Consider the following 27,021-nt stretch of genomic DNA (forward strand, 5'->3'; position numbering starts at 1 on the left):
GTCCCGGGAGTGGGGGGCAGCAGCAGAGGAGTGGGGAGCTCCAGCAGAGAGGAGAGGGGAGCCCCAGCAGCTGAGAGGGGTGGGGAGTGGGGGGTGCGGCAGCAGAGAAAGGGTTAAAGGTAGCTGCAGAGAGCTCTGAGGCGCCAGACGCTGCAGCGGACCCGCTGCTGCCCGCGGAATCCTCTCCTGGGCGAGCCCCTCTCCCCGAGAACGGATGCTCTGGACAGCTCCTCACCCCCGCGGCGCTCCTCCCCCGCTTTCTTCCTCAGCAGCCCACTTCCCCGCTCATCCAATCACCGGGCGAGCCTCCCCCGCCTGCTCCCGCCCCTCTGCGCAGAGTCCGGGGCAGGCTTGAGGGCCGAGGACGCCGGTTCTCCAGGGCCGGTGCTGCGGAGCCCGTGAGAGCCGGGGACCGCGCGGGGGGAGGGGAGAGAGCGGGAAGGGGGCGGGAAAAGGCCGCGAGGAGAAGGGCGAAGGGCGCAGGAGAGGGAGGGCTACGGCCGAGGAGAGCCTGCGCTCCGAACGCGGCCTAGGGGGGCGTGGAGGCACAGCCTCGAGCTGGCCACGCGCGGGGCGGCCACCGGGGCGGCGAGGGACGCGCGGGCTCGGGCGCGTGGGAGGGGGAGGCCGGGCTCAGGGAGGCGGGGGAGGCCGGGCCGAGGGAGGAGGCGGGGGAGGCCGGACCGAGGGAGGAGTTGGGGAGGCCGGGCCGAGGGAGGAGGCGGGGGAGGGGCCGGGCCGAGGGAGGAGGCGGGGGAGGCCGGGCCGAGGGAGGAGGCGGGGGAGGCCGGGCCGAGGGAGGAGGCGGGGGAGGCCGGGCCGAGGGAGGAGGCGGGGAGGCCGGGCCGAGGGAGGAGGCGGGGGAGGCCGGGCCGAGGGAGGAGGCGGGGTCGGTAGGCGAGCTTCCCCGGGCCACGGTCTATTCCTGGGGCAGCCCTCCTGCTGGGCGCCCCCGGCCCGGTCCGGGCGGCGGCGGCGGCCCGCCGGGGCTCTCAGCTTGCTCCCGCAGCCCAGGCAGCCCGGCCCCTGGGCCGGGGTCGCCCTTGCGCGGGTTTCTGGGGCCCGGGCCACGGATAACCTGTTGGTCCCGCGTTAAACCTGCAGGTGCTCATGGCGTCCGATCGGCTGCGCAAGGTCAAGTACCAAGGGGGCAGTGGCTCCTACCCCAGCAAGCGCAGCTGCCGGGAGCTCGAGGCCGCCGCCGCCGCCGCTTCCTCCTTCTCCTCCTCCTCTCCTTCCTCCTCCTCCCCTTCCTCCTCCTCCTCCAGGACCTCCCCAGCCGCTTTGGACGCCAAACCTCCCCCTCCTCCCGGCTCCCCCCGACAAGGCAAGGGCAGGCCCCCCGGGAGAGGGCCCCGCGGCAAGGAAAAAGTGACCCCCAAACACGTACCTGGCTGGAAGCCCCGCGACCCTCTTGGCCAATCCAACTCTTCTGATTCCCCAGGTGCAGGTGGGGCTCGCGGCCGCCCCCTGCTCGGCGAGAGGACCGAGGGCCTCCCCTCTCCCCCGCCTGGCGGGCCCTGCGTGCGAGAAATGTGCACCTTACGGCGCGGAGCTTCCCGCCGCAGGGTAAGTGACATGGCGCGCCCGCAGGAAGCGACCGCGTCGTGGGGCCCTCGGAGCCTGCAGAGGCGGGAGCCTAGCTCCTAAGGGTTTGGGAAGGAGGCGAGCAGACGGAGCTCCGCGGCAGCGCCAGCAGCAAGGCGCCGTTGGGGGCCCCATTTTGCAGCGGAAGAAACTGAGCCCGAGGCTAACCGGCTTGCCCGGGGCCAGCGAGCTAGCGGAGCGCCCGATGCGGGGTTGGAGTGCAGCCGCTGCAGCGCAGTCCTCCTGCAGGGGTGCTCCCTCTGAGGCAGAGCAATTACTCTGGAAACAAAGTAATTAAGGCTTCTGAACTCCGGCCGCAAATGCAGGGGATGGTTAATTGGTGTTTACTTTTAAAGTTTGGGAACTTTGACAAGCTGAGCTCTTCCTTGACAAAGGTTGGCGGGAGTTGCGCCGGAGAGAGACGGAGGGAGAGGAGACCACCAGTTTTTTCTTTTTAAAGGTGTTTATTAGCATCTGGCCTTTCATTCGTTCATTTATTTATTTATTTTTGGCCAGGCAGTTGGAGTAAAGTGACTTGCCCAGGATCACATAACTATTGTGTCACTTGTCTGAGACTGGATTTTGAACTGGGGTCTTTCTAACTCCAAGGCGGGTGATGTGTCCACTGCACCATCTCCTTAGCATTTGTCTTTCTTATCTAGTGAGATATCTAGTGGCAGCAGGTGGAATGCTGCTGGGCCTAGAGTCAGCAACTTGTGAGGTCTAATCTGACAGTAGATGTAACTGGGCAAGGCTTAACCTCTGCTTCAGTTTCCTCCTCTGTGAAATAGTAATGATAATATCAACAGTACTCATTATAATAATAGCATCTACCTCCCGGGTCTCATTAGTGTGAGAAGAAAATAAGGTAATATTCGTGAAATACTCTACAAACCTTGAAACGTTTATACATATTAGCTGTTATTATATAAAGTCTACATTGATCTGTTTAACTGTCTGGGACCTCAAAGAATTGGAACCATCTGATCTGGATGGTTACTATCTGAACTGTAGGAACATAGGTTTTCCTACTTACCTTGTAAGGTTGTTATAAAGCTTAATTCTTTAGGCCAGAGGCGTCAAAGTTGAAGCCCTGAGGCTTCAGCTCTCTGTACTCCCAGGAGTATTTATATATATATATTTAATATATAAATATATATTATATATTTATATATAAAAAATATATATTATATATAAATAATATATAATATAAATATATATTATATATAAATATAATATATATTATATATAATACAATATTTAATAATATTTATATAATAAATGTATAAGTGATAAATATTTATATAAGTAATTTTTATGTATCTTATCTATATAAAAATATATATTTTTTGCTGTGGCAATTGGGGTTAAGAGACTTGCCCTGGGTCTCACAGCTCGGAAAGTTGTATTTTGAGATCAGATATGAACTCGGGTCCTCTTGACTTCAAGGCTGATGCTCTATCTACTGTGTCACCTAGCTGCCCCTTGTTTATATTTTTTAAGGTTAAAATAAGGCTGTATTTTGTAGCTATTTCTTTTTTACTTTTCCAAGCTCATGAAAAGATAGTTTTCAACATTAACCGAGGCAAAACCTTGTGTTTTTCCTCCCCCTCCCATTTTCCCTCCTCCCCTGGACAGAAAGCAATCCAATTTAGGTTAAACACATACAATTCTTCTAAGAATATTTGATTAGAAAATATTTAACAAAATAAAAACACAGTAAAACATAATTACATTTTAAAACTGTTAGCATGGATCCTCCTATAATGTCCCTGTTTCTTGCTAAGTTTGACCTTGGGGCACCGCCCCCTCTCAAATTAGAAAAGGGTGGAAGGTGAATTTAACGAAGATTGTTTCTCTTATTTGATAATGCAAATAATACTAATCTTTGGCACTAACCCTGGGGGAAGGAGAGAGGGGGTAGATAACCCTTTTTATTCTTTCCACTTGCTCCTGGAATGACCTGAACTACTTAGTTTAAAATTACTAGGGTTTGAAGCACTTGCCTTAACTACATCCCACTTGTTGATCCCTTCCTATCAATGCAGCCCCACTACATGGCCACCCACCAGGATTGCCTTTGCCATGAAATGTGGGAACAAGTAGGAAATTAAGAGAATTAACTAAATGACTTTTCTTTAATCAAAGGCCAGACTGGAATATTCTTCCATTGGCTAAAGAGTAGTTAGTTACTCCTCTGGGCCAACCCTCTCCCTCTGAGGTCACTCTCACAGATTTAGGTGATCAAAGGGATACAGAGAAAGTGATTTACTTCTATCTCAGGTACCAACTAGAGGTAGTTTTTGAGCCATAATGGGTCCTCGACAGACTTTTTCTCCCCCCATTTAATAGTAGTTCATTTTTTCCTAATTATATTTAAAGATAATTTTCAGCATTTATTTTATTTATTTTTTGGTAAGATTTTGAGTTGTAAATTTTTTTCTCCCTCCCCCATGGCAAGCAATCTGATCCAAGTTATATGTATAATTAAAATTAAGCCTAATGTTGTGAAAGAAAAATCAGAACAAAGTGGAAGAACTGTGAGAAAGAAAAACACGAAAAATGGTGAAAAATAGTATGCTTTGAACTGCATTCAGTCTCCATAATTCTTTCTCTGGATGCCGATGGCATTTTCCATCCCAAGTCTATTGGAATTGTCTTGGATCACTATATTGTTGAGAAGAGTCAAGTCTGTCATAATTGATCATCACACAATCCTGCTGTTACTATAGTTATTGCATGTTGCAATGTTCTCCTGGTTCTGCTCACTTTACTCAGGAGCAGTTAATCTTTCCAAGTAAATCTTTCCAAGCTTTTCTGAAATCAGCTGCTCATCATTTCTTATAGAACTATAGTATTTCATGATATTCATATACCACAACTTACTCAGTCATTCCCCAATTGATGGGTATTAACTTCTTTGCCACTACAAAAAGGGTTGCCAAACACTTCTTGTCAGGTCTTCTGGATCCTCCTTCACCTGGCACTGTAGCCGTACCATGTTCTTCCTCTGCGCCCTTCAGCATCTTTTTAATATTGTCTTACTCTGTGCTCTTTGTTTGTCCTTTATTCTCAAAGAGGACAAGTGACATCATGAAGGTGGTGATATCTTGACTTCTATAGAGAGTGAGCTCCTTGAGGTCAGGAACTGCCTTTATATATATATCAGGGGTAGATAGGAGGGAACTCAGTGGATAGAGCACTGGGCCCAGAGTCAGGAAGAACTAAGTTCAAATCCAGTCTCAGACACTTTTTAGCTGTAAGACCCTGGGCAACTCACTTCACCCTGTTTACCTCAGTTTCCTCATCTGTAAAATGAATTGAAGAAGGAAATGGAGAATTACTCTAGTATCTTTGCCAAGAAAATCTCATGGACAGTACTGGCAAACTATATTGGTATCTACCAATTGAACAAGAAAAACTTTTTGACTTCAGGTTCAATACTGTTATCTATTGCATACCTGACTTTGGCTGTCCTTGATTTCTCAGTTGACCCTTGGGTACATGCATTTATCTTTACGACTAAATAATTTAAAAAAAATAAGTTTTTCTGATATCTCTTTTTAAAACATCATAATTCCCTCCAATATTCTTTGTCCTCTTAGAGTTATTTTATACAAATGGTATTTTTTAAAAACAAAAAAATGTAAAGGAGGAAAAAAATCAGCATAACTGATAATAGCACAACTCTGAAAAGATATGCAATTTATACATTCATAGTTCTCTTATTTTTGCAGAGAGATTGATACAGATATTTTCTCATATTTCCTCTTTGAAGCTATGCTGATTCTTTCAATTTTGCAGCATTCATTTTTAATTGTTTTGTACCTGTTCTTTCTGTTTATATTTGCCATAGTCATCAAGTATATTGTTTTCTTGACTTTGCTTCATAAAGATATTCTCATGCCTCTCTGTATTCAATATATTTGTCTTTTCTTATAGTACAGCAATAATCCATTACATTCATGTACAATAGTTTGTTTAAGTATTTCTCCAGTTAATGGATATCTACTTTATTTTAAGATATTTTCTACTACAAAAAGTGTTGCTGTAAGTATTTTGATATAATATGAACACTTTCTTATCAGTGATCTCTTTGGCCATGAGAGTGGTAAAGGAATCTCTTGGGCAAAAAGCTATGGGCATTTTAGTCACTTAATCACATATTTACAAATTGCTTTCCTAGCATTTTATGAATCTTAACCAAATGACCTATCTATAGATAGGGTGAGTATTATTATTCCAATTTTGCAGATGAGGAAACTGTCACAAGATTAGTGAAGTGACCTGCTAAGAGTTATACAGCTAGCTCAGTAGCAATCAAAGGTAGAATTTACATGTGGATGACATTTGTCTTTATGGTTCTTGAATTGTTTCTTTCTGTCTGTTTACAATATTTTTCCTGGGTTTAGTTTTCCTAGGAATTTGGGTTTAATATTTCTAGTAGTTTTCATTTTGGGATCTCATAGGAGGTGATCAATGAATTTTTTCAATTTCTAATTTCCCCCTTTAGTTCTAGAATATCAGGACAGTTTTCTTTGATAATTTCTTGAAAGATGATATCTAGGCTGTTTTTTGATCATGTCTTTCAAATAGTCTAATAATTTTAAAATTGTCTCTCCTGGATTTATTTTCTAGGTCTGTTGTTGTTGGTTTTTTTTTTTTTTTCCAGTGAGACATTTTACATTGTCTTTTCATTCTTTTGGTTTTGTTTTATTGTTTCTTGATTTCTTATAAAGTCATTAGCTTCCCTAAATGCACGCTCAATTCTAGTTTTTAAGGAATGATTTTCTTCACTGAGCTTTTGTGCCTCCTTTTTTCCATTTGGCCTGTTATACTTTTTAAGTTTTTTTCTTCAGTGAATTTTTGTGCCTCTTTTTTCATTTGGCAAATTCTGCTTTTCAATACATTTTCCTTATTGTCGTTTTGTACCTCTTTTTTGCCATTTGGCCTAATTTGTTTTTAAGGTACTATTTTCTTCAGTATTTTTTTTTTTAAATGTTTTTTTTTTCCTCTTTTTTACAAAGCTGTCGATTCTTTTTTTTTTTTTTTTTTTTTTTAACGATTTTCTTTTATCACTCTTATTTCTCTTCCCAGCTTTCTTCTGTCTCTCTTGATTTTCAAAATCCTTTTTGAACTCTTCCATCACCTGAGAGTAATTCATATTTTTTGGAAGCTTTGGATGTTGGAGCTTTGACTTGTTATCTTCTGTGTGTTTTGATCTTCACTGTCACCATTCTGTGGTCATAATTTTTTTCTGTTGATTGCTCATTGTCCCAATTTGTTTCTTGATTTTTTTGTTAAAGTGGGACTCTTCTGCTTCCAGGTTAGAGAGTTCATTGTCCCAAATTTCAGAGGTTTTTATACAGCTGTTTTCAGACATATTTCTAGGGACCATAAGTTTTCAATTCTTCCAAGATGATGTGATCTAAGGAGAGGTCTTTACTCCTCTTTTTCCCTGGATTTGTGAAGAGCTTCCTGCTCCACAGTAGCCGAAACTCTGGGATATGAGTGCTCCTTTTCCTGGGACTGTCCTCGGACTTTGTCCCAGATTTGAGTACGGGCAAAGAAAGCAACAGAGTCCTTCCTCAGTGCCGGCCAGAGGCCCCTGTGGTCTCCTCCTGAGCGATTGCCCTTACATCTGTGGAGTGAGTTTCAGAAGCAGAGTCAGTGGCTCACTCCTGGTTTTCTGCGGCCAGGGCTATGCTGGCTTGGCCTGCCCTGGACTGTGCTGTCCTTTTAAAGGTGCAGTGGACCTTGCATCCTGACCTCTTCACTTGTCTTTGTCTGGAAAATGATTCCACCCTTCTGTGGATTCTGCCTTTCTAGGAATCGTTTTATGACCTTTTTTAAAGGTGTTCAGAGAGGTTTGGTGGAGAGCTTAGGCATCTGTCTGCCTTTTGTCCGCCGTCTTGGTTCTACCTCCATTTTACATCTTCCAAGTCTGTCTTCTTCTAATTTCTCCATCCCTGTTACTCACTGCACCATTTTTTCTTTTCTAGGTTTTAAACTTTGAAATCATGCATGATTTCATCTTCTACTTTGCCCCAATGTGTTAAAACCTATGATTTCTTCCTTTGTGTGTCTTCCCAGGAGGTACTTGTACTTTAAGATAAAATTTTCCAATCAGATGATTCTCTAAACTGGTGCAAATATATAATGTGTGAATAGGAAAAGTCTTCAAATGGCCCGTTGCTTCTTCTGGCCCTCCTTTCTTTCCATTAGTGCATGTGAAAAAGAACTGGAATCCAGAAAGAATTGGCAATCTGCTTCTGAAAATTGCCAGTCTTCTTCCTGACTTGTCTCTCCTCTTCCCTCTACCTTCCCTTCTTTCTTCCCTCCCCAACCCACTCCTGTGTATTCCAACAGTAACCTAATTGCTCTCCCTATTCCCATGTATTCTACACATCATTATTAGATTTTTCAAAAGCAATTATTTTATCTTTTTAGAGTTCAAAATCCATATTATCTGCATATCGCTGCACAGCTCTGCTTCATTTAAATCCAGTTCAAATGCCCCAACAACAGAAGTAAAAATTTAAAAGGCAGACACCCCACCTCTTTCCTATTATTTTCATGTCTTCCTTGGTGGAGCCTCAAATTATGTTAGTGTTTGTTGAAATGAAGCCAGAGATTGTTGCAGTTGTAAATTGATAGAACCATTCTGGAAAGCAATTTGGAACTATGTTCAAAGGGCTCCAAACTGTGCATACCCTTTGGCCTGGAAGTACTGCTGCCCCTGGGTCTGAATACCAAAGAGACCAAAGAAAGGGGGAAAGAATCTATATTTTAAAATTACAAGCTCTTATATGTTAAAAATCTTACAAATACTTGGAAGATTTACATGAACTGATACAGTGAAGTGAGCAGAACTAAGAGAACATTGTATAGAGTAAAAGCAATATTATAAGATGATCAACTGTGAATGACTTAGCAATTCTCATCAATACAATGATCCAAGACAATTCTAGGGCCTTATGATGAAAAATGCTACCCATCTCCAAATAAAGAATTGATGGAGTCTAAATGCAGATTTAGATAATATTAAAGATACTTTCAAAAAATTTTATTTTCTTGGGCTTTTTTTTTTTTCCTTTTGGCCTATTTTCTTTTTTGTAGTATGGCTGATGTGGAAATATTTTTCATGACTGAAACTTGTATAATCTATATCAAATTGCTTATTCTAACCTCAGGTTTAGGGGAGGAGTAGAAAGAGAAGGAGAGAATTCAGAACTTTTAAAAATGAAAGTTAAGGTCTTTTTTACATGTAATGTTAAAAACCATATGTAAAGAGAAAGTATAAGGAAAGCAATTTAAAATTCGAATTCTTGGCTTTTAGATAAAGCCTATAAAATAAATGTTGCTAGGCAGGATGACACCAGTTTTGGATGTGAGGGGACAGGAACCACAGTTCTCACTAGAGTTGTCTCTGGAAGAAAAGAAAAAAAACCCACACTGATAAAAAGTCAGTATAAAAGCCAAAAAAATCCCGCAAAACAACAAAAAAAGCTATATATAATAAGTTAAAAAAAAGAAGTGTCAAAAGAACAGAACTTTTATCCTATAGGAGATGGAGATTGTTGTGCAGTTGTTGGAGAACTTAGTGTTATTAGAAGAAAAAGTGAAAACTAACAACTCCTGTCATTTTCTCTTGGCTCCCTCTTTTTTTTGCCCTCCCCCCCAATTTTTTTTATTTAAAGAAACAGAATAAGAAAAAAGAAAATCAGAAAAGGAATACAAAACAAAATGAAATAAAACAAAAGAAATATGTACTCAGCAAAGCATCAGGGGAAATACAAAATATATAACAACAAATTACCAATGCATTGGTAAATCATAGTCACAAATGTCCATCTTTTCTTTACTTCCTTGTGAATTGTTCTTTTGTTCTCTGCTGTGCACTTTTTTTACTTTATTTTTTTTCTCCCCTTTCATTCCCTCCATCCCTAAGCAGGTTATAATTAAGAAAGACTATATTTACACATTTGTAGATATACACACATACACACACACACACATATCTTTCCTATCCCTGCTGAACCTTTGCTTTAATTATGCTCCTAACTTGCCTTACTATTACTTAACCTCCCCCCCCCCCCAATGGATCTCTTCCTTGTCTTATTTTGTCACCCTTAGCTTCCCCCATCTTTATCTTCCTCCCTTATTTCTTTACAGATTTTGGAGGGTGCAATATCCTTTGTGGTATATATATAGTGTTGTTTATTTAATTCATTTCTGATATGAGTAAGTTTTCAGAACTATGAGTCCTTTCCCCCACCCCCATGTCTCTGTGTCTGTTCTCTCATTTGTATGATGTTACTATTTTTTACGTTAACTCTGCCCCTGTCTTTCTTTAGAGATGCCCTATTGTTGTTAATCTTACACATATGATCTGCATTTCCCAAATTAAAAAAAATAATAAACAATTTATCCATGTTGATATTAATGATGATGAAATTAATCTTTGATGTTGGCTTTTATATGTTAAATATTTTATTAAGTTCAGGTTTGGTTGATAGAAAGTCCTGAAAATGTCCATGTCCATTGAATGTCCATTTTTTTCTTATTCAGTAGTATAGATAATTTTGCTTGATATGATATTTTTGGCCACAGGCCTAGTTCTTTTGATTGTTGGTAGAGGATTCCAAGACCTTTAAAAAAAGGTCTCTTATTGTGGTTGCTGATAAGTTTTTATATTTCCTTTATGTTCTTTTACCTTTTTTTGAATTCCATTTCATTGTGGGATATCTTTTCTAGAGAAAGAAAAATAATTATAAATTTAAAGTTGGCCATAATAACTTAAAATTTTTTTTTTTTTGCTGAGGCAATTGGGGTTAAGTGACTTGCCCAGAGTCACAGAGCTAGGAAGTGTTAAGTGTCTGAGATCAGATCTGAACTCAGGTCCTCCTGACTTCAAGGCTGGTGCTCTATCCACTGTGTCATCTAGCTCCCCATAACATTTGATCTTAAAAACCAGTGGTGTCCAACTAAAATAGAAAAAGATCCCTGCAAGCCACATATTGACTTAGAAAATCACAAATTTAACATTATGTATGTTGTATTTTTATGTATTATGTTAAACATTTCCAAATCACATTTTAATCTGATTCTGCCACACTCAGAAATTTGGGGGACTGCAAGTTTTATGCCTTTGGTGTATATATTGATGCTCTATTAAAATAGACACCCACCTACATTCTAACAAATTATTAAGCTTCCATAATATTTTGGGCTTTCACCATGGATAAAATTCTTATGATAGGAATACATTTTAGATTTTTTTTTTCTTCTCTTGTGCAGGTTGATCCCAAGGATGAATCCTATAGCTCTGAGCTTGCAGCTGAAGCTCCAAGTCATAATAATTCTGTGGAGGAAGCAGGGGTGACCCAGAAGACAAGGAGGAGAGTCAAAGACCAGGGGTCTACAGTGATTTACCTGAAGGCCCTCCAGGGCATTTTGGGGAAATCCATACCAAGAAAGAAGAAGAAAGAGGCTGTGGAGCCAGAGCAAAACCAAGATGCCAGCCCCAGAAGCAGAGAAGGACCTGACAAGAAGAGCGGTGGGGTTTCCCTTCCAGTTAAGGAAAAGCAGTTTCATCTGCCAGAAAGTAGCCGGGAGGAAGATGAAGCTGCCACAGCAAGTCTCGGCAGCATCACGACAGTTAGGGACTCTGAAAGCACCTTGGGTAAAAAGCCACCTGGGAACCTGAGGACAGTTGCAGAAAAAAGCAGAGAGTCCTACTCAGAAGAACAGAGGGTGAGTAGGGCTCACATTGTGTTCCTTTTCTGTTCTTTGATTAGGTGACGTTGGGGTTTTTTAAGTCTGATATATTCAGTTCAACAAGCATGCTATGTTCTAGCATCAAGAATACTACAAAGACAATTATGAAATCGTAGTTACCCTCAAGGAACTTATATTCAACTGGGAGAGGGGAACAATATGCACTCTAATAAAGCAAGTACATATGAAATAAATGTAATAGAAGAGAAAAGTGTGTGTGTGTGTGTGTGTGTATTTGGAAAGGGGGAGGGCTGACAATTTGGAGAATCAGAAAGGCTTAGAATAACAGGTAGCATTCCAACTGAGCCTTGGAGGGAGCATTCTGAGCATGAGGTAAGGAGAGGACCCTGTGGAACATGGGATGGAATTTTCTTGTTTGGGATATAGAGAACAGGTAAATCTGGCTAGACTGTTGAGTATATGAGGGGTAATAATGTCTAAATCTGGAAAGAGAGTCAAATAAGTGGAATAGAATTTTTAATAGACTGGTAGTTTTTTGTTTTGGGAGATGGTGCTGTTTTCCTAAGATTCTTAGGCACATGTACCTGCTTATAGCTATTTTTTTCCCTAGTAAATTTATTTTCTTTTAATACATTGTTTTATGAATCACATTGGGAGAGAAAAATCAGACCATAAAGGAAAAACCATGAGAGAGAGGAAAAAACAAAAAAGAAGTGAACATAGCATGTGTTGATTTACATTCAGTCTCCATAGCTCTTTTTCTGGTTGCAGATGACATTTTCTGACCAAAATTCATTGGGATTGCTTTGGATAAGTGAACCACTGAGAAGAACCAAGTCTTTAATAGTAGATCATCGCGCATTCTTGCTGTTATTGTGTACAATGTATTCCTGGTTCTGGATGGGACTGGTGTCTTGCTGCTTCAGTTCAGCTGGCTTGCCTGGGTATTAATCCCCACCTTAGGCAGGCCTGATTTTGGCTGGTCTGGTAGTTCAGACTTTTGGAAAACCAATAGGACATCAAACTGGGTGTTCCCTTGACCTCTCACACTCCCATGTTCCATCTGAACTTATCATCTCTTCCCCCCAACCTCCCCCTTTTTAAACTTCCTCCTAAGGCTGAAGACCTCACCATCCTGCTGGTCATTCAGGCTCACAGTCTAGATGTCATTCTCAATTCCTCATTCTCATTCCCCATCTCTAAGTCTGCGACCAAGGTTGTGAATTTTACTTTCCTAATGTCTCCTGCATTCTCTGCCTTCTCTTCTCTGGCACTATTATTATACTCATGGCCTTCACCCCAGCCAGCTGAAATTGCCTGCTGGTCAGTCTGCCTCCAACAGATCTCCCTCCTCCAGTTCATCCTCCTCTCCGTGGTCTGAGTGATCTTCCTAAAGGACACATCTGACCACATGTTTCCCACTTACTCAGTAAGTCTTGATGGTCTTTCTCACCTTCAGTATCAATTATAAAGTTCCGTTTGGCTTTCAAAGGCCTTTCTTTATAGATTCTCCTCTCCTACCTTTCCAGTCTTATACCTTTTCCCTCCTCCCTCATACTCTTCAGTGCAATGACACTTTATCCTTGCTGTTCCTTAAATAAGATATTCCATTTCCGAACTGGGTATTTTCAACAGCTGGCCTCCAGGCATGAAATGCTCTTCTTCCTCATCTCTACCTCATGCTTTCTCTGGCTTCCTTTGAGGCCCACTTATAATTCTACCTCCTACAGGAATCCTGTTCTCATTCCCCTTAATTTTAGTGCTTTCCCTGTTTATTCTTTCCCATTTATCCTTTCCATATCCTATCTTTTTACATATATTTATTGACATGTTATTTCCCCATTAAATTGTGAGCTTATTTAGTGCAATGACCGGCACATAGTAAGCACTTAATAAATATTTACTGATTAAATGACGAGATCCTTGTCTAACACCTGAACGAAAGGTAGTTTAGCCACATCAGAGAAACAGTATTTAACAAAGATACATTATTCTCTCCTTTGCTTTACTTCTTTTTGGATGTCCTAGTCTGTCAGTTAGAAGCTTGATGGAGGAACTTTTTCGTGTGCTGACTTTTTATATTTAGTCCACCAGGAAGCTCTGTGAGTGTCCTGAGCCGTAGTTACAGAGTCAATCAAATCTCAAGGATGCTTTTGATATCTTTTATGCAAAAACTAGCCTGGACCAGATGGCCTTTATTGTTCTGATCTCTTTCAGTTAGCATTTTCTTCCTTCCAAACATAGCTTTGAATTTTCTTATCACATACTCTTTTATTAGAATGTAAAGTAAGCTTCTTTAAGAAAGGACTGTTTAATTTTTGTCTTTGTATTTCTAGTGCATAATTCAATACCTGGCACATAGTAAATGCTTAATATTGAATTGAATCAAATTTCTAACCTCTTTAAAGAGTCACCATCAAAAAGGGGAATTATGAAAGATCATTGATTCTTCCACTGGTAGCAAGGATGGTGCTAGATAGGATCTGGCTATAGTTTTAATCACAGGTCTTGCAAATTTGCTCTGCTCTGTTTCATGGGCACAGACTACACATTTAGTTCTGTCCAGCTGTTTGGGAACTCCTACCAAGAAGAGAGATAAAGAGCATTTTTGTCCCTTGTGCCAGGGGGATTTGGTGGCCAAGAAAGTGAATGGTTCAATTACAAAGCCGTTCTCCTTAATTATAGTTTTTCTGCACAGTTAACAGCAATGTTGGGTAATGATCAAATAGGATAGACTTAGCTCTTCCCAGCAATACAGTGATCCAAGAAAATTTTAAAAGACTCATGATGAAAAATGCTATGCACATCCAGAGGAAGGAACTGATGGAGTCTGGATGCACATTGAAGCATACTATTTTCTTTTTTTATGTGTGTGATTTATCCTTTTGTTCCGTTTCTTCACAATATGACTAATGTGGAAGTATGTTTAACAAAATTGTATATTTATAACTTATTCTGCTTGTGTTGGGGAAGGGCAAAGGGAGGGATGGAGGGGGAAAAATTTTGGAACTCATCTTACTGAAAATGAATGTTGGAAAATCTCTCTACATAATTGGGAAAAAATACTATTTACATTATTGTCTATAGCATCATCTTCATGAAAGATAAGTAATTGTATCCATGATTATTTCTCTTGTCTTCCACAGCCTAAAGAGAGGGAGGTGGTGATAGAAAATCCTTCTTCAGAAAGCGATTGGTCAGATATGGAAGATATTCCCACCATGGGGTTCTCCCAAGAGGATTCTGTTTCTTTGAACATCTCTGTAGTTTCAGAACCTTCATCTTCCAGTACTGATTATGTCATGTACCCAGCGCACTTGTACGGCAGTCCCTGGTGTGACTATGCTGGTTACTGGGCTGGCAGCCCCAAGCCTTTCTGTTATCCCACCACCAACAGTATTGGCGATGCTTTGAACGTAATGGGAAGAAATAAGAGCCAGCTCAGTGATTGCTCTGCTGAGATTGCTAACAGCAACTGTAGGAATGCCGCTGAGGACGGGGAAGTGGTGGAAGGGAGGCCCCCTAAGTCCTCTCAGACATGGGAACAAGAGAAGGTGGGGGAGAAAAGGACATTCCGTGAAGAGGTGCCTGGCTTTTCTCGAGAGCACACGTCCGGCTCCTCCTACCAGGGAGGCTGGGGGTGCCAAGGTTCCGTGGGCTTCATCGATACCCACTGTCACTTGGACATGCTTTATTCCAGGTTGTCATTCCAAGGAACTTTTTCAAAATTTAGAAAGATTTATAGCAGCTCCTTCCCAAAAGAATTTCAAGGTTGTATAGCTGACTTCTGTGATCCTCGTACCCTCACGGATTACCTATGGGAGGATCTGTTGAAAGAGGACCTTGTCTGGGGGGCCTTTGGTTGTCACCCTCATTTTTCCCGATACTACAATGAACGTCAAGAAAGAAATCTCCTTCAGGCTTTGAGGCATCCCAAGGCTGTTGCATTTGGAGAAATGGGACTGGATTATTCTTATAAATGTACTTCTCCTGTCTCAGATCAGCGAAAGGTAAGGCGATACCTTTTTTTTGGTTGTTGTTTCATAAGCCTATACCGAATTATGATGTTAATAGCTATATTTGTATCTATGATAAATGTTTGAGTAGCACTTTTTATAAATATTATCTCATTTGACCCTCACAGCAACCAGCTGTCATATTTATCACAGGTGTTTATATCCACAATACACAGCCACTTGTGTGGGGGAGCACCAGCCAGACCCAGACCTTTCGTTTGATATCAGATTCATTGTTCTTCCCACTGAGCCCTACTGCCCCTGGAGATTGGTCTTAGCAGCCATCACAATGTTGTATGTTCACTCATTTTACTTTGCTAGCTGTTCATTTTCTTTAGGGAAAAAAAGGATTGGTGAAGAAAGGGAGGTGCTCACAACATGTATTACCTTCAAGGTATATTCTAAACTGATATATTACCCTTACAGTTTCATTCATTAGAGGCCTGGCAAGCAAGGGAATTGAAAAAGCTAGTCGTGTTTATTTTTCCTTTGGAGGATGAGCTAGTACCCGAATTAAATCCCCGGAAGTTACTCTTTATTTGCAGTTCTTTATATTAAGAACAGTCACCAACACATTCAGTACTTGAGAGGACTTGGGCCTTTTTCCTGAGAAGGTGTGCTGCTTGCAATGGATTACAGAGATGCAAGGGGCCTTTCAAGATCTAGTCTAGTTAGTTTCTTAGATTATAGCACCATAGCATTTTCCAAATGCTTTATATGTCTTCTTTCATTTTATCCTCACAGCAGTACTGTGAAGGAAGTATTGTGGATATTATTATTCCCATTTTACAGATTAGGCAGCTGAGGCAGAAATTGCATCTGTTTTTTTCCACTGCTGTGAGGCTAGGTGGTATTGCAATGGATAGAGCCCTGCCCTTGGAATCGGGGAGACCCGAGTTCAGATGTAGTCTCAGACACTGACTGCTCCATGGACCTGCACAAGTCACATAACCTTTGTGTTCCTCAGTTTCCTCAGCTGTAAAATGGGAATAATAATTGCACTTACCTTCCAAGGTTTTTGTGAGGATAAAATGAGATCATGTTTGTTAAGCACTTGGTGTGGCCCTTGGCACATAGTAGGGGTTATAGAAATACCAGCAATATTTTTTACCCCACACCGCTTCTCATGTTGTCAGAGCGAGAAAGCTTGAGATCAAACAGTTAATGACAGAGCTGGTCAGTCCAGTGATTTTTCCTGTTATACCATATGCTCTTGTTCTTTTTTAAAAATAATTTTTTGTTGATTTTTGTATTTCTTACATCACCTAGAGGCCATGTATTATTACTTCCCCTCCCAGAGAACCATCCTCAGTAACAAATAGTATTTTTTTGAAGAGGAGAAAAGAATCAGTATAATTAATCAATACATAGAATAAGTCTGAAAGCTTAGGTCCTCCCCCTCACGTTATATATGTTTTCATATACCTCCATGAAGGGTAGGTAGAGGTAAGCTCATCTCTTCATTGAAGTCTTGCTTAACTTCATAATTTGTTACCTTCACTTTTTTTTTTTTTTGCAAGGCAATCTGGATTAAGTGATTTGCCTAGGGTCACACAGTGTCAGTTGTCTGAGTCTGTATTTGAACTCGGGTCTTCCCGACTCCAGGGCCAATGCTTGTATCTGCCACCCAGCTGCTCTTGTTATATTCACTTTTGATTTTTTAGTGTGTGGTTGTTCTTCCCATTTACATCATTCTAGTCACTGTGTATGTTGTTTTTGCTTGCTTTGCTTTACTCTACATAGATCATCTAGATCTATGTTTCTGTGTTTTTCACATTCATCATTTCTTATTGTACAATAATATCCCATTGCATTCACGTGCCACAATTTGTTTAGCTATTCACCAATTCATGGGCACCTACTTTATTTTTAGTTCTTTGCTACCACAAAAAGTGCTGCTAGAAATATTTTGGAGTATAGGGGAACTTTCTTCTTGTTAATAGATTTCTTGGGGTATAAGCCCAGTGGGGTATGCTGGAGTCTCAAAAGGGATAGATATTTTCATTACTTTTGTCATTTTTGTCAATTTGCATGATATACGGTAAAACCTCAAGGTTGTTTTGATTTGCATGTCTCTTATTGGTAGTTTGGAACATTCTTTCTTCATATGGTTATGGTTAATGGTTTGCAATTCTTTCCAGAACTGTTTGTTCATATTCTTCAACCATTTATCTATTAGGGAATGGTTGCATTTCTTTGTTCTTTAAAAAAATTGGATACTCTTTGCACACTGTTCTGCCTAGTTTCAACTCCATGGAACAAGATGCCCCTTCAAGGTTAAGCTCGTCACTTCTAATCTCAACATCATCATGCTGCTAGCTTAAGTCTTGACTGACATCATCTTCCTCAGCCCCTTCTCCCCCGGAAAAAAAAGATAAAGCCCTTGGAACAAATAAATATGGTCAAGCAAAACAAATTCCTGTATTGGCCATGTCCAAAATATGTATCTCATTCAGCACCTTTAGTCTGCCGCCTTTCTGTTGGGGGGGTAGAATTCCTTATCTTTATTCCTCTGGAATCATGATTGTTCAGAGTTTTTACATCTTTCAGAATTGTTCATTTTCTATAGTTCTGATGTTACAGTATAAAATAAATTTTTTTCTAATTCTACTCATTTTGTGAGATGTATCTGATGTCCATACATGTCTTTCTGGATTTCTCTAAATCTGTCTTTCTTAATTTCTTACAATATCACAATATTTTAATACCTTCATAAGTCATAATTGGTTCATTCATTCCTCAGTTTATCACATCCACTTATTTTCTGGTTCTTTGCCATTACAAAAAGAGCTACCATCGATGTTTTTGTACATATAGGACTTTTTTTTTTTTTTTTTTTTTTTTGGATACAGGCTTAGTAGTGGTGTGATTGTATCAAAGGGTATGTATTATTAACAACTTTTTGGGCATAGTTTCAAATAGCTTTCCAGAAGGGCTGATCCAATTCACTTTTCCAACAATTAGTGTCCCTATTTTCTTACAGTTCCTCCAACATTTATTTTCCTTTTTGTCAACTTTGCCATAAGATGGTTGGGAAGTGAAACCTTAGAGTTGCTTTAATTTGCCTTTTGCCAATATTGATGATGTGTAATATTTTCTCACATAGTTATAAATAGCTTATATTTTTTCCCTTGAAAACTGCCTTTTCATATTTTCGTATCTTTTGACCATTTATGAATACTTATAATTAAACATTTGAATCAATTTCTTGAAAATGAAACAATTATCAGAGAAATTTCCTGCTAAGATTTCTTTTCCCCAGTTAGCTGTTTCCTTGGATTTGTTTGAAAGGTTTTTAATTTTATATAATTTATATATATTATATATATTTAATTTTATATAATCAAAACTGCCCACTTTATCTTCTGTGATTCTTTCTGTTCCTTATTTGGTTATGAACTCTTTCCCTGATCACAGACCTGTGAAATTCAAACAAATTCATTTGTTTATGGTGTGACATATATCTTATATTTAAAGGAGCTTATCTTGTTATGTGGTGTGAGATGTTGTTTTGAACCTAATTTTTGTCAGACTTTTGAACACTTTTCCCAGAACTTTTTTTGCAAAATTGTAAATCTTTATTCTAGTAACAGGAGGTCTTTGGTTATGTATCTTATCTGTGCTACTAATACCTTTATTTTTTAACCAGTACCAAATAGTTTTGATGATTACTATTTTGAGTTTCCAATTTGAGATCTGATACTGTTAAGACCCATTCCTGCCCACTTTTTTTCACCTTTTGTCATGATTCTTGTCTTTTTGTTTCTTCAGATAAATTTTGTCATTTCCCCCTCCCCCTTTTTGGTTATTATTCTTTTTTCACTGGGTTGCTTTTATGAATTTGATCTCCAGAAACTTATTTTGCAAGAAATCAACCTTGAAACTCCTACCTCTTTAGCACTTCCATCCCTAGGACCCTCCCTTTTTCTTGGAGGGAAAGGTAGAAGTTGGTAGAAGATGTTCCTCTCAAAGCTTCCCCCAAAATCTCCATTTGAGGAAGACATTGAAGACATTCACCTTATCATTTCCCAGCTGGCAGTTCTCCTGGTTTTTATGATTTCCAGAAATGAATCATCTTGCAAGATGTTATCACCTCTAACATACTTCTTCAGACCATTATCCCCTTCAGCTGCAGGGCTTCATAATGTTCCTCCCCACCCACCCCCACTATTTTCAACTTCTCTTTCTGTTTGTTCCCCCTCCTTACATTTTGAGCTCCTTGAGGGCAGGGACTGTCTTATACATTTCTTTATATTCCCCGTGATTATTAGCACATTGCTTGGCACTAAATGTTTATTAATTGTCTCTGATTGTAGGTCTATAAAGTAATTTTTTTGTGCTTTCCATCTCTTTTAAAGAAGAATAAACAAAGAGGGGCAGGAGTGGAAGGCATTTCAGCAAACTCAGAAATATCAGTGGTCTAACTGTATGAAACATTCCACAACCAGTAGTTACCCCTGACCCTTAATATAAAAGGTGTATTTTCTTGTGTTTTTGCTGATGCTAAGCTTGGTTAGTCTAATGGCAAAATATTTGGTTTAATTTTGAATTTTTTTGGTGATTCACTGGTTTTGTTGTAGTTGTTGTGTTCTGTTTACTTCCCTTTATAAAGTTTATATTTTTCTTTCACTTCTTTATATATAAATTAATAGATCATTCCCTGATCAGTGGCATGCTTTTATTCTTAATTTTAGTGTGTTTCTTTAAGCTCTTACACCTCATTTTTTGAAGTAGGTCTTGGATTCAGAAGAAGAAATTAAAGCCATCTATAGTCATATGAAAAAAGGCTCTAAATCATTATTAATTAGAGAAATGCAAATAAGACAACTTTAAGGCATCTATCAGGTTAGCTTAGAGGACAGAGGACAGGAAAAGATAATGATAAATGTTGAATGGAATGTGGGAAAACCAGGATGCATTGTTGGTGGAGTTGTGAACTGATCCAACCGGCGACCACTGGAGAGCAGTTTGGAACTGTGCCCAAAGGGCTATCAAACCATCCAGCAGTGTCTCTACTGGGCCATATCCCTAAGAGATCATAACAGAGGGAAAAGGACCCACATATGCAAAAAATGTTTGTAGTGGCCAGGAACTGGAAACTGAGGGCATGTCCATCAGTTAGAGAATGGCTTAATAAGTTATGTATGTTAATGTAACAGAATACTATTGTTCTGTCCGAAATGATGAACAGGCTGATTTTAGAAAAGCTTGGAAAGACTTACACAAACTGATGCTGAGTGAAGCACACAGAACCAGGAGAACGTTGTACATAGGAACAGCAATATTGGGTGATAATCAACTATAATAGACTTGGCTTTTCTCAGCAACACAGTGATCCAAGACATTCCAATAGACTTTGGACGGAAAATAATATCCACATCCAGAAAGAGAACTATGAGATTGAATGTGGATTGAAACATACTATTTTTACCTTTCTTTTGTTTTCTTGTGGTTTTTCTCTTCTGTTCTTTTTTTTTTTTTTTTTTCTGAGTCACTTGGGATTAAGTGACTTGCTCAGGGTCACACAGCTAGGAAGTGTTAAGTGTCTGAGACCAGATTTAAACCCAGGTCCTCCTACTTCAGGGCTGGTGCTCTATCCCCTGCGCCACCTTGCTGCCCTCTTCTCTTTTGTTCTGAGTTTTCTTTCCCAACATGATTCATATGGAAAACATTCTCTGTGTGTATCTGTATATCATATTAATTTTTTTAATGGGATAGACTGAAATCTGCCTGTCAGTCAATACACTGTAGGTCCTAGCTATGTTGTAAAGGTGTAGCTGATCTGTTTTTAGAAATGTTATCGATGTTGGATGGAGCAGGTATCCCCCAAATAGCTTCTACATCTTGCTTTTTACCTTTCAGGTATTTGAAAGGCAATTGCAATTGGCTGTGGCTTTGAAGAAACCCTTAGTGATACACTGCCGAGAAGCAGACGAAGATTTACTCTCGATTATGAAGAAATTTGTGCCTGTTGATTATAAAATCCATAGGTAAAGACATCTTAAGAACCCTGGAACTGTAATCCAGTTACAGTAGCACACCTGAAATTGGGGAACTTCAGATTAATGTTCTCCTGGGAAGATTTGGAATTTCCAAATGTTTGGAATTTGGGCCAAAGTGGGGGAATCAGGCTGTTGTTCATTCTTGCCAGAAATACTTCAGTACATTCAAAGGGAACTGAAAAAAGACAACATTTATTTTTCTGTTGACTATTTTTCTGTTTTTGGGTTGGAAAGTTCATTTCCCGTTTTTAAAAATCCATTTTTGATAAGATGCAGGTCCCTGGTTCTCTCTATAGGAACCAAACCAGCAAAAGCAGAGGAAGAACACCTCTTGGTTGCCCTTAGGAGAAAGTGTTTTCTGTGTTTGAGCACAGTCCGGTGCAGTTGCAGAGTGAAAAGTGTCCAGAACTTTTTGAATCATAGATGGTCCTGGTGGTGGTTTTCGTGTGGTTGCCCTCTGGCAACAGGCACACCAGTCTCTGACTATCTGGAGTGGTTTTAACCCTTTCTTTGGAAAGACTTAGTTAACAGAGTGGGAAGGTGAGACCTAGTGAGAGGTTGTGGTATGGAATAGGAAACTGAGCTGCGGGCTGAGACGTGGATTGCTCTGGATTGTAAGGGGGAGAGTGAGCCGAGGGACCGAGGAGATCGGACCTCAGCATTCCCTCTCGCCTTCAGAGCACATCTCATGGCTGGTGTGGGCGATCCCTCTCAGAGACAGGCCCTAGGGAAGGCTTAAGCCAGGGAGGTTCTAAGTGCCTGTGGTGCCTAAAGTATAGTGAGGGAAAAACTCAGGAAGACAGACAGGAAAGGAAGAGGTGCGAATGGCTGTGAAGCAGGCCAACGAGGACTGCTCACAGCTGCTGGCTCTCCCTGGTACGGCTGCCACTCTGTGCCCTTCCCTGCTCTAGTTTCCTGCTTGGACATAAAGAGTTCCAGGACATCGTTACTGAGTCTGTCAGGGAGAAGATTGACCAGTGTCTCCTTTTCCTCTCTCCCAAAGGCACTGCTTCACTGGTAGCTATTCTGTCATTGAGCCCCTGCTGAAGCACTTTCCCAACCTCTCCGTGGGATTCACGGCGCTTGTCACCTATTCTTCTGCCTGGGAAGTCAGGGAAACGTTGAAACAGATCCCTTTGGAGAGGGTCATCGTGGAAACGGACGCTCCCTACTTCCTCCCTCGGCAGGTAGAGCTGTCTGTGGGGATCCTCGGCGGGGGAGACGGAACCGGCTTAGGGGCGTTCGGGGGAGGTGTGGTTGGAACTGGTCTTGCCCCACAAGGGCCGCAGAGATAGAGCCCAAGTGACCTCTGAGGACCCCACTCTGGGACCTTGCAGATCTCTCCTTTTTGTTGCTCTGCAGAACCAAAAGGCCTAGGGGGAGGAGAAGATGAAGGGCAACCACTCTCTTCCCTTCCACCCACCTCCTGCTGCAGGCAGTGCAAAGTCCTACCCTGTAAAGGGTAGTCCAAGGAAACATGGGACCCTGCCTCTCACCCAGAGCCCCACATGACCTAGGACTCTCCCTGCACCTGCAGGTAAAGGGGTCTCTAAAGGGCAATCCCAAAGAGATCCTTGCTGGGGAAAGGGGGTGGGTGGGGGTGGGGGCCGGCGGGAATCTTGCGTTCCTTGAATGATTCAGAAAACAAACGGTTGTTCTAATCCCTTGGTGTCTTCCAGGTCCCCAAGAGCCTTTGCCAGTATGCCCACCCAGGTCTGGCCCTTCACACAGTTCGAGAGATTGCTAAGGTCAGAGGTGAGCCACTCTCCCAGACCTTGGCCACCTTGCGACAGAATACCAGCCGCCTTTACAGCCTTTAAGAGAAGGCAGGGGACCTTAGGGTTTTCAGCAATCTGCCCCAAGTTGTATTTTCTAAAATTCTGTCTGCATTTTTTCCCAGTACAGAGAATGTAAACATAGGAGATTACCCTTTAAGCCAGATTTGCCTTGAGGTGAACTTTGGTGGCTCGGGGCCTTTCTCTTCCTCCCCTCACACTTTCAGGGAGACCCAGCCACAGGGCCCCGCGGGCCATCCCATCACACAGTGTGCTCGGACTGTGACAGGGCTGTCTGGAAAACCTGGAGGGTGGTGTGTCGGGGAGGGGGCTTTCTTAGCAGCTTCCCTGGCCCGGAGCTGTCAGGGTAAACAGGAAGCTGGCTTGCACCTGGGGGGAGGGGAGCCTGCCCCTGCCAGGGGAGAGAAGGTCGGGGACCGGATCTCTCTGCACTGTAGTCCGTGGTTAAGCAGCATGAAGTTTTTCAATAAAGTCATCTTCGTAATCAGGCGTGTTGGGTAATGTCGCTGATTTTCTGTTTGAAACACACTTCCATAGGAGCGTCCTCCTGTGGGAAATGAACTCTGTGCCACTGTTTGGAGGCTTGGCTTCTCCTCCTGCTCTACTGATAGGCCTATGAGAGCGGCCTCAGATAAGATGCCGCTTTGGGTCTGTGTTTGGTTCTCTCTGGGCTCAGGTATTGATGGCCAGTCGCAGTCGGCTTGGCTAGGAGACCCTGGGAGGACACCCCCCAGGTTTTGCATGGCAGGAGCCCCAAGGGTGAGTTTTGGGCAAATTTTAAAGTGGTTGAGTCCAGTTCTCCATAGTGTCTGTCAATTGGGATCATTTTGGATTGCCTTGGCCTCCAATTCCCACCTTTTTCATGGAATACTTATTGGACTAGTAATGGGGATGAAAGGCATCTTCCGTTCAGTCTGCCTATGGCAAGTGCATTTTGTTCTCCTCAGATTGAGTGGTGAATAACTTCTCCAGATGTTTGTGTCTTCTCGGTGTTTTTTTCCATGTGAAACAAACAGATTTGCTGTCTTTTTTTTTTTTTTTTTTTTGCTGAGACAATTGGGGTTAAGTGACTTGCCCCAGGGTCACAAAGCTAGGAAGTGTTAAGTGTCTCAGACCAGATTTGAACTCAGGTCGCCCTGACTTCAGGGCTGGGGCTCTGTCCACTGCGCCACCTCCTGCCCCTGATTTGCTGTCTTTTAAGCATAGAGGATGTACTGAAGCCCATTCTGTCTCCTAAACTTTTTTGGGGTGTCAGTATCTCTTTCCATCTCTTTGTTAGACTGTGAGCCTGCTGGGCCATCGATAGTGTAATTCTGGTTTTGGATTGTGCTTGGCCCCATTGTTTGGCCTTCACTTAAGGTGTATTCATAATGGGCTCCCTAAAGTTAAAATGATTGGGGATTGTGTCATGTCCACTCTAAATTTAGAAAGATCTTTGATCTAAACCCCTCTTCATTAAACAGATTGGTCTGGCCTAATTACTTACTCTGTTACTTAAAAGAAAGTTCAGTTGCAATTAGCTAGCTTTCACTTTATTTCTGATACCTCAGAAAATAGGTTGAGTTGAAAATGTTGATTTTTTTTTTTTTTTTAAAGTCATCACATGTAGTATTTCCTCCTCTTTTTGGTGCATTCACCATTGTCAGAAGATTTATGTTCTGTTCCCACATGTGCCAGCTTGTTTTTACCATTCATTACCTACTCTGTTTCTTATTTTTACCAAATGGAAAGTTAGAGTCAATCTTGATCTTCCTGACAGCATTTGGGAGCTAGCCAACTGTTTTAAAAATGCTTTTATTGTCACCCAAGTGAACTGTGAATACTAACTAATCTCTACCAATGCAAACTCACTATTCTACCTACTATTTAGCATTTTAAGGGAATTGCTCCCTAGCTCTGAAATGAAATGAAAAATTGAGGATTAAAACAATGAAATGAATAGAAGTTGATAATCCGATGCATTTCCCCCTTCAGGGAAAGGTGCTTTGTAGACTTCAGGATTTACTGTTTAACAAATCCTGTCTAGAGTGTCAGCTGTTGGAGGTTGACAATAGTGGGCATTATTTTCAGCCCAGCTTTTGGAAAGGCACTTCTCTCAGTTGTACTACCAGCAGATGCAGCAAGTTTTCTGATTCACTCTTTCCAAAGATAAAGTGATCCTTGAGCTGTCTTCCTTGTTTTCCATGTTGGTTTTGACTGCTCTGAGTAATATGAGTGATGTGCAGAGATGATACCTGGTTTTATAATTCAGGTTGGAATGGATGAGATAGCATTTCATAGGATTCAGAGCTGGAAAGAACTTTGTAAGCAGGAGTTCTCAATACTCGGGAGGTCTTGGCAAAATCGATGGCCCTCATGCATAAATATGTATAGAATTATAAAAAACCAGTTATATAGAAATAATGTTAGCATTTTTTCCCATTTATTTATTGTACAAAAATGTTTTTTTTATAAAAAAGTTCACAGACTCTACATTAAGAACACCTGCTTTATAAAACTGTCTAAGCCAGTGGTCCTCAAAGTGTAGTCCAAAGAATTGTTGGGGTCTCTGAAACCGTTTTAGAGGATCTACAAATTCAAAATTATTTTTTATTTCTAATAAATAGCTATAAATATATAACCCATGTGAACAAAAACTCCTTGAACAGATCCTTGATAGTTTTTTTTAACAACATGAAGATACTGAGGGAGAAACTGAAGCCAAAAGGTGAAATGAATTATCATAGTAAGGAAGGAAAAGTGGGTGTGGCTTTCTCTTTTTGTGTCAACTTTATATTAGTGAGATAAGATCCTAGGACATCCTGTTAGAATTTTAGTTAAGCTTTAACAGGGAAAAGAAGCATTAACCATAATTTATCTTAAGAGTAGGAAGGCATTAAAGAGAATCCTTTTCCCTGGACACCTGTCCAAGTTGAACAGATTCATATTTGTGATAGTGTAGGGAAAGAAAAATGGACAAAATAAGCTCCCATTTTCACCCAGGTGGTACCCTCTTTTCTACTGGAAGCGATGTGGATGGAGAATATTTCAAAAAAATGTGTTGTAGCTTTGTTGATGCCTCCTGAAAAGCATGGGAAGGATATTTTTTATAAAAAATGATGCTTGGAATTATTGGCATCTCATTTGGCATGCCAAAGCTGGAAGGGCCCTTAGACATTGAGTCTGACAGCCATATTTTATGACAACCATTGGGAGAGTATTAATTCGCCCCAGATTACGTGGATAGAAACTGGAATGGGGACCTTAAACAGTTTGTTTTATAAATTACTTTGGTTTATTACCTGAAATTCTGGTCTGTCCCTATTGGTTATGAAGGAAAAGAATCGGGGAGAAAGCTTTGGGCAGTAGGCATTCTTCCTTCAGGATTGTTAAGAGGGAGGGTAATGCCTTGGGGAATATCAAAAGGACTTGTCTCTGCAAGGGCTGCAGCGGCCCATAAGCTTGACAGAGCTCTGTTGAAGTGGTTGGTACAAGGTATGGAAGCTGAACTTCGGAGCATCTTAGCTTGCCTGCTTGGGGGAGGGAGGGGGAAGGGTCAGGGCTTGGGCCAGAGTCTGTCTACTGTCCACTGTAGCAGACCTCATTTTTTAACTGTTTTGTTGCTGGCTTTGCTCCCTTTTTGGTGGATCTGTGCCTTTGATTCCTCATTGATAAAACAATCCACAGTCTGGGGCTTTTAAAACTTTAACTTTGAGGTTAATAGTGATAGGATTTAGAGCTGCATGAAACCTTAGAAGTCATCAAAAATCCAAGTTTCTCATTTTGTCGACGGTAGAACTTTAGAGAAGGAAAGAGATGAGCAAGCAGCAGAGGTGGAACTCAAATCGGGGCGCCCTGCCCCCAGATCCAGTTATTTATGCCACAGTCCTGGTTTTCCCC

At 41.2% G+C, this 27,021-nt stretch overlaps 1 protein-coding gene across 4 annotated transcripts; it reads left to right on the forward strand.

The window, feature by feature from the left end:
• The first annotated feature begins 321 nt into the window (after positions 1–321).
• TATDN2 (TatD DNase domain containing 2) lies at positions 322–24,146 on the forward strand. 4 transcript variants are annotated; one of them, XM_031955042.1, is made up of 7 exons: positions 322–398; positions 1,445–1,569; positions 10,888–11,343; positions 14,475–15,338; positions 21,207–21,334; positions 22,350–22,533; positions 23,026–24,143. In XM_031955042.1, exons 2-7 carry the CDS (start codon positions 1,534–1,536, stop codon positions 23,164–23,166), a joined length of 1,809 nt encoding a protein of 602 aa, XP_031810902.1. In that variant the 5' UTR covers positions 322–398; positions 1,445–1,533; the 3' UTR covers positions 23,167–24,143. The 4 variants fall into 4 exon arrangements, 3 of the variants coding, with proteins under 3 accessions (XP_031810902.1, XP_031810891.1, XP_031810895.1); XM_031955031.1 differs by having other exon boundaries at positions 327–398; positions 1,105–1,569; positions 23,026–24,146; XR_004232350.1 differs by lacking the exon at positions 322–398 and adding an exon at positions 22,782–22,883 and having other exon boundaries at positions 863–1,569; positions 23,026–23,117.
• Positions 24,147–27,021: the final 2,875 nt, after the last annotated feature.

This window comes from Sarcophilus harrisii, chromosome 1, assembly GCF_902635505.1.
Source record: "Sarcophilus harrisii chromosome 1, mSarHar1.11, whole genome shotgun sequence".
NCBI lineage: Eukaryota > Metazoa > Chordata > Mammalia > Dasyuromorphia > Dasyuridae > Sarcophilus > Sarcophilus harrisii.

Coding starts and splice junctions, on each gene's coding strand:
- TATDN2 (XM_031955031.1), top strand. CDS start 1,111: ATGGCGTCCGATCGGCTGCGCAAGGTCAAGTACCAAGGGGGCAGTGGC. Junction 15,339..21,206: donor CTGTCTCAGATCAGCGAAAG/GTAAGGCGATAC, acceptor TTTACCTTTCAG/GTATTTGAAAGGCAATTGCA. Junction 22,534..23,025: donor CCTACTTCCTCCCTCGGCAG/GTAGAGCTGTCT, acceptor GGTGTCTTCCAG/GTCCCCAAGAGCCTTTGCCA.